This window comes from Cryptomeria japonica, chromosome 6, assembly GCF_030272615.1.
Source record: "Cryptomeria japonica chromosome 6, Sugi_1.0, whole genome shotgun sequence".
Classification (NCBI taxonomy): domain Eukaryota; kingdom Viridiplantae; phylum Streptophyta; class Pinopsida; order Cupressales; family Cupressaceae; genus Cryptomeria; species Cryptomeria japonica.
This window is the reverse complement of record NC_081410.1, coordinates 44183629-44196107: the sequence shown is the minus strand read 5'-3', so window position 1 is coordinate 44196107 and position 12479 is coordinate 44183629. Positions and strand designations below refer to the sequence as shown.

At 35.7% G+C, this 12479-nt stretch overlaps 1 protein-coding gene across 1 annotated transcript in view; it reads right to left on the bottom strand.

Moving 5' to 3' along the window:
- The window catches only part of LOC131072151 (uncharacterized), a 148765-nt gene extending 136506 nt beyond the window's left edge, over positions 1–12259 (bottom strand). The window contains exon 1 of the mRNA XM_058008229.2: positions 12082–12259. Within this exon, the coding sequence (XP_057864212.2) occupies positions 12082–12088 (7 nt within the window). The 5' untranslated portion in view covers positions 12089–12259. The remainder of the gene's footprint in view (positions 1–12081) is intronic.
- Between the last annotated feature and the right edge of the window lie 220 nt (positions 12260–12479).

Below are 12479 nucleotides of genomic sequence, written 5' to 3'. Positions count from 1 at the left end.
ATAAGAAATGGTGACTTCTCCAAACCATCACGATGACAAATAAATTTCTACTACCAATCATTCATTTAACAGCCCACTGCTCCTAGGATAAATTTGAAGAGGTAGAGAGCAAAGCTTCAAAGCTCTAAAACATCATAGTATATAGCTGCAACAAATAAGCTAGAGAAGAATTTAAGAGGACCAAAGTACAACTTCATTTTTCAAAGCAAAAGACTGCACATCTCGTCATGATCTGAGTCCATCCCACTACCATTCAATGAGTTTGCAAAGATACTTATACACTCCCATGTCTTTTTAAATGTATGAGATTCTTTGTTTTGCATATACTTAGCTCTTCATGTTCCCAAACTTTCAAACAGTACCCTTTATTAAATATTTATACTATGACACCCTATCTACAACATTAACAATGTTATATTTTACTAGCCAACATATAAAATGACATTAGCAAAATATTAGGAAAAAGAACAAGGAAACTAACGAATGGAGAGAACAAGGAATATCTTGTAGAGAGGTCCAAAGAAATTATAGAAGTGCAATTGAAAATAGGCAAACTTTTCAAGACTTGCTGATGACAAGAAGTCTTTCCAGGGGGGAGTACCGTATGGTTCATATCACACCTACAGTTTTTCACATCGGTGAACTGCTTTCTCAAATTAAAACCATAAAATTAAAGTCAGACAAAGGAACCTTTATAGATTCACTATGACAACATCAATGCTTTAGCCAAAACAATGATATACATTTATCAATATTTAGCCATATTGACTGAGCTAGCCTAATGATATCAACTGACCAACCAGCAATGGCAACAATAATTAATGAAAGTCAAAATCCTTCATTTTCACTGCATCTTCTTTCTCCAAGTCATAAAAAAGTGTTCATACCCATAAAAAGGTAATGCCTAAAAATCTGAGGTCTTCAGATTTGGTACTTTCAACATGACATGACATCCTGTTTCATTTCTCCACCATTTGGTTGTTGACACCAATGCAAGGTCTTTTGGCATTAGCATAGAAAGCATTTGACCATCTTGACTGATTTTGAAATTACAGAAGTTAAGTTGAACGATGCAGATATTATTTTGATGATTTTGACCTTTGTAAACTAACTGTTGTTGCACTGTCTTCTTTTCATGCCAAGTGTTAACATTATTTTTTATTTTTTTTAACTTTTGAGGTATCCCCATGACCCAGCCCAGCGCCCAACCTGCCTTACCTTGGGCTTACTTACTGCCAAGTGTTAACATTATTGCCTTTCGCTTTGGCCCATTATTACACTTGTGTCATTAATCAACAAAAGTTTTTAATAATTAGTATTTATGTTCCTGATGTGATAAAATATGACCCATAAATCAGATTGAATGACCTAACAGGGAGGTTAAAAGTTCTCGCTCTCAGTCAAGGAGATGATGAAAACTTAGAATCACCTGCTGCAACCTATGTTACCAGATTTCTCAGAACCGAGGACTATACCTGCCCCAAACAGGTCCAGATAAACTTACCAGCCCAAGTATTCTCACATATGTCTGAGCTATACACGAGGGTACCCTCAGTGCCCAGAGCTCAGCTTGGGTGTGCTAGCACATACCCAGACAAATGAAAATGTCTTGTACATTTTCTTTTCATAAACACTTGCAGATTTTGAATCCCTGATACCCTGTCTGAGACCCAGTTAAAAAAAAAATGTATTAAAAAATGTTTAAAACAATTTTTGTGTCTCTGTAAATTTTCTTTTCATAAATGTCTACAAGTTTCAGCATCCTTGTTTCTATTTCCAGAAAAATATGCCCGAAATGATGTACCTGGGGGTACCCTTAGTCCTCAGGGCACACCCCAGGCATGCCCAGCAAATACCCAGACAAAAGAAAATGCTTTCTACATTTTCTTTCAATAAAACCTTGCAAGTTTTGAATCCCCATTACCATATCTGCGCTAAAAAAACATTTGGAAAAATCAAAAAAACAATTTTGGTGCCTCTGTAAATTTGTTTTTCATAAATGCCTGTGAGTTTCAGCATCCTCATTATTTCCTGTAAAACACACCCAAAATTCCAGTTCAATTGTGATCAAATGTGTAAATGAAGTGAAAGGTAGATGCAATGGTCTGAATCCTCAGATCCACCTACTTCTTCTTTATCATTATCTGCCTGCCATCTGCAAATACCTTGTTTTTTTGGTTCTTATCATCGAACCATATCAACAACAACTATCTTACGTGTTTTGATTTCCGTTCTGCTCCATGCACCTAAGATTTTAAGAATGTTTTAACTTTCAGCAAAAGAAACAATGCACTGTGGAATTTTTCATATTTTATTTTTATTTTAGTATAGAGGAACTGGCACTAGCCAAGAACACATTTGCGAGGCCCTAATTACTTCTACTACAACCTCTGGCAACACGAGCTGCCCTTACACATACAGTGGTTAAAGCCAAGGATTCAAACCCGTGGCTACAACCACCATCCATCTCTTTCAACAGCTTAATCATCCGATCTATGTCCCATGGGCTTCACTGTGGAATATTTTGAAAATACAAATTGCTGTTATTTATATAATGTTTTATTTCCATATGATTTAATTGTTTTTATTAGATTATTTATATAATACATTTAATATTAGTTAATTATACATTATAAATTATTTATATATTTAATTTATTTTATATTTATAAATTAAATTTATTATTTGTCATGCCCCCGCCATGAAAAAAATATCAATGCTTAAGAAAATCATCTTATTTATAAGACTTCGTGATTTTCTATAGGAAGCATTGAGCAATATAATAAGCCAATGATTATAAGACAGATCAAGAAGGCAGCAATCATGCAGCGATTAAATAAGGATAATAATGAACAGTAATGATCACTTAAGGGACAGCAATTAAAGAGTAGCAATGTATTATAAGCTGCGATTCTATTATTTTAGAAGGAGCAATGATTAGTATAAAGGCAAAGGATTAGGAAACAACATTCATATTATGCTAAACAGCGATTAAGGCACCTGAAGCAGCGATTAATAAATAAACAAGGCAGCGGTTGGTTTTGGTTATGAAGAGGCGTCACTAAGAAAGGTTATGACCATTCTTAAGGCTCAGCATCTTTCAAAGGTTGTCTCTCTTCATAGAGACATAAAGATATAAAATGTAGAAGACTACATTGGAGGAGGGCATCAAGGAAGATAAAGATAAGTCAGTATTAAGTGAATAGATCTGCATTCAGAATACAGCCATATTTGGATATAATAAATATTGTGTGGTGCATGAGAATATGTCTGATATGTATGCTTAGTGTAAGCAATGTGGATAAATATTATCATATATCAAGATGCTAATAGACTTTATTATACTTCTTTAATTAATAAATAAGTTATCTATTATTTATTTCTACAAGCAATCACATGTGGAATTGGAGGAAATATGATACGGAGACGCAATAGACCGGTTCCCTTGAACTAAGTAGACCACCCCAAGAGATGGAATCATCAAAGAAGGATGTTCCTGCCACTTGTGGGCTAAGGGGAGAGTTGTCTAAGTTGGATGCTACGCACTCTTGGGTTTAATTGGGCTGAACAAGTCTCCAGGTACCCTTGGTGGTTTTCCTCTCCAAACCCTACTGTGATTAATTATGTGAAATGGAACTATTGATGCCTGGTTCCTAAAGTTCAAAAGCCATTGCATGATTTATCTAAATAGATTAAGATGATTATTGATATATATGCACTTATATTTGTTGTTGGATCCCTAATCCTAATAGAAATAATTGGCCTTATGAATTATATTTCAAATGTTGACTAGCATTATGGCAGGTGTTAAACCAGAGTTTATGTTGGAAAGGAGATTGTGAACTGGTAAGTTGTATCTTAATGAGCTATATTTCTTATTTTTAATTGAACGTGATTTTTAGGGCAAGATTTAGGATCATCCCAAAAGAAGACATTACAATTTTTTTGGTTATTCAAGTCAAGATTATTTAGACTGCTGGTATTGGCATAGTGTGATCGTTAAGTTGTGGCGTTGTTCTTGCCATCAAGGTTCAAACCCCGCTGGGGTGTTATTGTTGAATGTTTATATTGGGGATGAGGTCCCCACTTTGTGACCTACCAGTCCATAGCTCCAGGTCAAAAGCATTTACCACTTTGGAAAACAAAAATCAAGATTATTTAGACCAGCCTCGCACCAGTAAATGTTACAAGGGAGACCTCCTCCCCTAGCATTATTAGTAGAAATTCAAACCTGTAAGTTCAATGGCCAAGCAAGGGCACAAGGCCCACAAGCTCAGGGGCCCAGCAGGCATTTGAATCTTGGTGATGAGGTTCAACCCATGAGCTCAATGGTCCAAAGAGGGCACAAAGCACATGAGCTCAGCAGCCCAGCAAGGTTTTGAACTTTGTTGGCAACACCAACAATGCCAAGATTAACCAATGCACCATGCCATTAACAGATTCTAAAATAAATTTATTGTTAATATATTTATAGTTATTTATTTTTAATTTTTATATTTTATATATATTGTACAGCCAAACCACCCAGCCATACAGAACACGAAAACTGGACCAACAACATAGGCTACAACAGTTTCAAAGCCAATCAGTCAGTCCTCAGTGATGAAGATGACCTTGGGCTAATATGGGGCATCCTGAGGAAGTCAAAAAGCAGGGAAAAAGGTGAAGAATCAAGGTATCTGTCGGTATCAAAACTGCCTGTTGGAGCAGAGAGTGGTTACATAATCACCAGTCTGCTTGAAGCAGTGGCTTCACAATTTTGTCTTGTGGGGGCAGAGCCATGGCTGCAGACAGTAATTCTTCTTATTAGATGCAACTTTTTGTGTGAAATCAACCCATTTGAAGATGGTATACATACAAAATACTTTAAGGGTATTATCCAAAGGCTGGAACTACTTGGATTTCTTCCTATATGGTTCATATTTTTGAACAGCAGGCTGAAGAACAGAGATTACATGGAGTTGCAAGCAGTGTGGAATTTGCGCTCAGTTACAATTTGTCATAAGCTCATTTGTAGTCCTCATGACATTCATAAATGTGCAAATTGACAAATAATAGTGATTTGGGAGCTGGAAGCTCTCTCATACTGGATTTTTTACCCATTAAGTGTTTCTCCAGGGTATATTGATGTTTCAGTAATGGCTTGTTTCCTTCCTGTTTTTGCTTTTCCCAGTGTTTTCATATTTTCTTATGTGTGTTCAAGTGAGCTAAATTAATGATATAAGTTCTTTTCACAGATTTCAGTCATTGAGAGGATTGTGTTAGAACCTAAGTCACCAGGTTCGAATTCAAATTCGAAGTTCGACAACTTTGAAATTCGAATGAAGTTCGATGAGGGAAAAATTCGAAATGTATAAAATTCAAATTAAATTCGCCATATGTAATTTTTAAATTGTTCTAATAAATATATGTAATATATCTATAAAATTGCCTAAATAGTTTAACATTGATAAATAGATTTGAAATCGTTACAAAAAGATGACTTATTTATAAAATATAAACCATAGGAAACATATGCTAGGGCACGAACGACAAGCAAAAATTGCAGGCGAACTTCTCCTGCAGGCTGCGACTATCACGGGTCTGCGACTACTTCTCCTGCAGGCCGCGACTCACGACAGACTGAAGATGTGTTTAAAAAATACTAACAGAAGAAGAAGGCCAAAAAAAAAAATTTTAAAAATAGAAAAAATAAATAAATAAATAAATTTTGAAGTTTGGCGAATTTCAATGAATTTTTTTTTTTTTTTGAAGTTCGGCGAATTTCGAACTTCAAGGATGAAATTCGGCCGAACTTGGTGACTTAGGTTAGAACTAGTGAGTTGCAGCAGTAACTGAATAACAGATGGAAGATTTTACCCGTTCAGGGTTTCTCTATGGTATATTGTTGTTTCAGTCATTGCTTGTCTCCTTTCTGTCAGGTTTTTTCGAGTATTTCCATATGTTTTTATGGGTGTTCAAGTGAACACGATTAATGTTACAAGCTCTTTTCAGAGATTTCAGTCATTGGGAGGATTGTGTAGAGCTAGTGAGTTGCAATTGTAGTTGAATAACTGATTGAGGATTATCTCCTTCAGTTTACAGAACAGTGGTAATGATTGCTATTATACTGGATAATTCGGCTTTCTGTCCTGGCTGACAACTATCCTGCCACCCTGTGTCTTTCTTCTTCACTGTACAAACAAATTCTCTGCTAGTACTTGGCATGTATGTTTTCCAATCTCTATCCTTCATTTAGAAATGACTACTTTATACTGCTGATCAGGAAATAATTTCAAAAATATCAAATTTGGAGTCATTCTGTTGTCTTGGGATGGTTAACCTGATAAAGTGCTATTGCTGTAAAAATTTGTCAATGTTGTCATCGGGATAGCTATCCGGATAAAGTGTTATTGCTGTAAAAATTTATCAATGTTGTCATCAGGATAGCTATCCCGATAAGGTGTCTCCGTTGTAAAAAGTGTCAAGTTTGTCATCAGGATAGTTATCCCGATAAAGTGTCATCGGGATAGTTTTCTCTATCGGGTTTGGAAAATGCCGTTTAGCTGACTATTGATAGCTATGCCGATAGACATCCAAAGTGTCAAGTTTGTCATCGGGATAGTTATTCGGATAAAGTGTCATCGGGATAGTTGTCTCTATTGGGTTTGCATAAAGTGGTTACACTACCTGTGTTAGCTACTCCGATGGGTGATCAAGACCTCAGGTCGGGATTGCTATTCCGACATTGGTGTCCAGCAATGGGTTGTCATTTCGGGATTGTAATTCCAATGTCTGTGTCTAGTTTGATTTTCAGGATTTGGGAGTCCAACAGTCATGCATCCCAAAGGTCTATTGTGACCGCGGGAAGTTCAAAATTTTGTATAAACTTGATTTCTAGGATGAAATGAATCACTTTTTGGCTTGCTACAATTCTGAATTAGTCTGTTTTTGTAAACAAAATTGACAATACCGCAGGTTCACACCAGGTATTGTACTCCGCAGCCATTATTCGGATCAACTGCAGACATTATTGGCTTTGAATCCTCATTCAAGCTAAAACTAGTAACAGATTATGAATGTATCATAAAAAGCTAGTTAAAGCGAAACTGACTAAAATTTGATTTTCAAAATTCAATAATCTCATCTACAGCAAATCATGGAACTCTTCACGGTGGATGATGTTAAGCAAAGAATAAAGAATCTAGCGAGTGGTAAAGCATGGGACGTAGACAAGTTACAAGCTGAATATTTAAAATGGGGAATCAAGACTCTTGATCCCCACATAGAAAGTATTTTCAATAATGTCAATCGGGAAGGATTTCTAGTGGTGTGGACAACCAGTGTGGCCATCCCTCTCTTTAAAAGTAGTGATATCAATAACCCATCTAATTATTGCACGATTATAGTCAATCCTCTTTTTGGCAAGCTCTATGGGAGCATGGTAGAGTGAAGGTTCAGCAGCTAGGCAGAAAAGGAAGGTAAAAGAGCAAAAAAGGATAGGCAGGTTTTAGGTCAAGACACTCTACCATTGATCACTGCATCACCCTTAGACACCTGATAGAAAAAATTTGGGACACTCAAGGCAAGGAAACTTTTTGCTGTTTTGTGGAATTTAAGAAAGATTTTGATACAGTACCTTGAGACAAACTATGGAGCAGAATGGAAGAATTGGGCATTCCAGATGTGTATAGAGCTGCAGTACATAGACCTTCCCAAGCTAAAATCAGAACTAGTGAAGGTATGTTAGAGTGTTTTGGTAGCAACATTGGGGTTAAGCAGGGTTGCCATCTATCTCCCACGCTTTTTGGTCTATATATTGATAAGTTAGAGGCTTGGTTAAGCAAAACAAATGGGGGCAGTATTCAATTGGCAGGATATGTGGTGAAACTACTTTTATATGCCGATGACCTTATCCTAATTTCAAAATTGGCTCATGGTTAAGAGAACATTTGAAGGCCTTAGAACACTTTTGTCAAGATGTTGGAATGCAAGTAAACATCACCAAGACCAAAATCGTGATTTTCTCATTGAAAAGAAAAGGTAAGCAGACTACCTTTCTTTTTTAAGGCAGCCCGCTATAAATAGTGAAAGAATATAAGTATCTTGGGATTGACTTCCACTATAAGCTCACCTAGGAGACTTGTAGAACAAAAAGGATATAGGGAGGCTGGAAAGCTTCACACTTACTTCAAAATAGGTGCAGAAAAGCTGAACTTTGGGATTGGAAAACCAAAGAAAACCCTTTTTGGTTTACTTGTCACAACGGTGGTCCTTTATGGCTGTGAAGTTTGGGGAAGTAGCATGTCAAACTGTAGTTGGAGACAGTTAGAAAGAATCCAAAAACATCTAATAATGAGCAATCTCAAGGTTAATGCCACTGTCTCATACGAAATTATTTTAGCTAAAGCAAGTACTTTTCCTTTGGAAGCATCAGTGATAACCTGGTTGATAAGTTATTTAAAAAAGGTTGAAAACATGGATAACAATCGTTGGCCTAAAATGGTTGTGGAAGAGATGCTAGAACGTAGGAAGAAAACGTGGATGAAGCAAAAAAACAATTGGACGAACAAGTGGAGCATCAATTTACATGAATGTCCTAACACCAATGCTGAAATAAAAAGGTATGTGACTGAAAATTTTCAAATTGCCATGTGGACAAAACAGATTGGGCGGAAGAAAGCATACTAAATCAAAGAGTTTAACCCAACAAAGGATTATGGTGAAAAAACATATCTAGGGGCAGCTATTAAAGGGAAGGCAAGGCTGTTAGTTGCACAATTGCAAACAAGATTGCATCATCTTAGGTGTGAGACCGGTAGATGGAAGATACCCAAGGAAACTTGGGAGGAAAGAGTTTGCATTTTCTGCAATAAGGGAGTGGTGGAAACAGAATGGCACTTCATCATGGAATGCACAGCTTATGAGGATATTCGCACTTAGTACGAAAATGGCTTAAAGGTTGACAATATGCACCAGTTATTTGAGGAAGATAGGATTAATCACACGGCCAGGCTCCTTGTCAAAATCAATAGTAGGAGATCCAACATCAAAAAGAATCTGAAGATAATTTAAGAGTGTTTGTCTTTGGTCCCATAAACTGTTTAGTCTTGTGGACATCATTAAAATCTTTCGTTCATTCATTGACCACCATAAGTTCTTCGGTTTTATGACATGTTCAGAAATGTAGTCAGAATCATTTATCTTGTAGTATACATTGAATGTCTAAGTAGAGCATACATGTATCAGTCCTAGTCTCATATACTTTTCCAAGGTGTCTCATTCTTCCTTAAAAGATCTCGATCCCTGTACATGAGGAATAAAGCATCTATGGAGGTCATTCTGTTAATAGCAGGTGTCTCTGTCCAATGATACTTATTTAAACATCAAGTCTGAAAAACTTTGTGACATGAAAGAATTTTACCACAAGAAACTTTCTATCCCATCCTTCTATCTACCAGTTGGCTCAAATGATACTCGTTATGTTGAATGGACTGTATATTAAACAATAATTAGATTTCCTTTTACTACTAACCAGAATTGTTGAACTTTGTCTTTTTTGTTGTCTAGCATAGCCCAAGTATATAGTAGTGCATGAAGGATAGCAAAAAGAATATGACAAATTCAGAAATTCTCATTTCAGCCAAGCTACTGAATGTATGAATAACATAGCCCATTGAATGTCTTGTCTAACTTTCAAATTACGGTAGAACATGTTTCTAATGTCAAATCAATAAATAAATTATCAAGCAAAACCCTTGAAGGGTGCTTCTAAGGAAGAGAAGAAGGTAACTAACGCTTTCTATAAAAGAAAATGGTGTTTTCTCAAAATGTTAGTCCCTTAAATATTATGACTTATTCTTGAAGACATTAGATTAGGTCCAATGGATAAATAGGAAGAGGCCGGATTTGTCAGGTTTGGGGTATTATACCTTTTATTAAGACAATTATAGGAGTGCTCATCATAGTGATGCCAAGAATCTACTTTTTGGTTACTAGGTCTTTGAGAATGTCCTGGATTAAAGGAACAGCCAATTTTATTTATCAACTGAAGGACTGTAGAATTCAATTGGCTGGAAAAAGCTCCTTTCTCTGATCATATTTAGGTAAGGCTCTTGTATTTACTTCTGAATTATTGAGTTTAACCTGTTTCAAACAAACTGGAGCCATTTCAGGCTCATGACCATATAATTTTGTATACCCATAGGCATATGTTGTCTGTATATGAGGGCATAGTTGCCTTCCTTGATCGAATCCAGCTGTTGATTTTATCTAAAATCAATATGCAGATTGTGAAAATCTTTCTTTCAAATGAAAATAATGATCAAACGTGGGCATTTTACTAGCTCTTTCCCATAGGCTATCCTTAAGCCTCGTGGACGTTAAAATTCGTTTCTTTCTTTTCTTTCCCAAAGACTTGCAAATTCATGTCAACTAAACAAATAACGAGAAAGGACAGAATCAAAGGTGACTCCACTTTTAGGTGTGAGACAAGAATGGAAAAGAGTAGCTAAAAAGGTCCCACCAAACAATATAAGAAGGTTAAATTTTGAGTTTTGTAAGATAAAGAATCTGATCAAACTCAAACTCCTAATCAAGATTCATTGCCAGGATTCAGTACTGACGGCATTACCTTCTAGGAACTACAAAAATTTGGCCGGTTAAAGCATAAAAGAAAAAAAAACTTGAGACTATCCATAATAGAGGGGGGTCCATTCGATCCTTATCATAAGATGAATGAATATCAATAGACATATCAGACTTGTGATAAGCAACCAGTTCAAAGGGGGAGAACACAGTGTAAAGTGAATGCCAATTACAAAACCATCTCTCAAAAGGATTTGGTAAGAATCTAAAAATCTATCCTCATTTACAAGCATAGTCAGATCTGACTGATTCAACAGCCAACTTCGATCAACCAATAACCGAAAACATGGGCCTCAAAGTCTTCGATTTCATTTTTATGCTGAGAGTAGATTTGTGTCCAGTTGCTAGCCTAATTGCTATTGTGTCATGAGAATTTCTAAAGGCAAAGAAAAAAACCAAAAAAAATCTTCAAGCACAATAAGAACAATTCCAAGCATTGAGATTGAGATGGCTTGGCTAGGTCATTGACCACTGCACCCCTTTCTACACTGTTTAAAATCAATAACGGCTTTCAAAGTGCAGTTTAAATTTGATTTGCAAAACTCCTGAGCCTTAGTCTATTCAAATGGCTTCCTCTACAATTCATTTCTTCCATCCATTGCACCAATGTCCAATCTACTTTCTTAACACGAATCACTTCTAAACACTTAAAATGCATTCTAAGGTTTCTACATTTTGTTGTCTTTTGGTCACCTTCACGAGCCAACAATACCACATAACTCATAACAATAAATATAAATTATGATAGACCTTGGTCCAACAGATCATCATGTAAAGGTATTTAGATGCCGGTTGTAAGAACGTGACCTGGGTTCAAGCCCCGTCACCGCAACAAGGCATCCTTGAAGTCCAGCACAAATGTAACGTTTGCGAGGTTGTGATGTAAATATTATTTGATATGTTAACATATGGCCCATGTTTACAGATTTTAAGAATGCACTGCAAGACTAGAGTTAGAGACTAACCTCGCCCAAGATTTACTAACGATAAAAAAAAATATAAAATTAATACAAACATAGACAAGAAATAGTCATTATCATAAGTAATATAACTTCTAAAATAGCTGTGCATTATTTTTAACAGGTGTAATTAATCCTTCGTAGACTTAGCTGGAAATCATCAAAACTATCTGCAACTAAATGGCATATCTCAAACTTCAGACACTTTATTCATAACCATTACTTGGTAAAGTCGCCCATAATAACTGCATTCATCAAATTATTGAATAATTCAGTTCGGGTTTAATTATAATATAAAGTTCGATTAACCGTTATGACTAAAACTTACTGTGATACTAATATAGAAAAACTTACCGTACAGAATCAGTTTGAATTTGACCTAATTGATATGAAATAGTAAAACCCTTATTTATGATCAAATGGAAGCAATCCATTGTTGATTGATGCTTTCAGAAAAATGACAAGAACATAAAAAGTTGAACTGTCAGAAATATACCAGACATGGTGGAAGTGAGATGTGGCGGCGCGCTGGATCAATTCTTTGTGATTGAAAACAATTTCCCCACTTACGGACCTCTCTGCGTATTGCCACTGTATATCTGCTGCATCGACAAAAGTTTATGTGGAGTATGTTGGGAGATCGTAATGGTGAAAATAGCATAATCATGTCATTTGCCATTTAGTCCTGTGTATATGCATTTTGAGTATTTTATTTTATTTGTATCATTTGTAATTATTATTATTATTTTAAATATATTATTATTGCATTTATCATTTATTTTTTATCTTCAAATTATTCTTAGTCATGGGGTTATTATTCAGTAGTTTAGGATCGATTTAGTTATAGATTATGCAATTTGTATAATGAATTCAGATTTTAAAATCATTAAATTC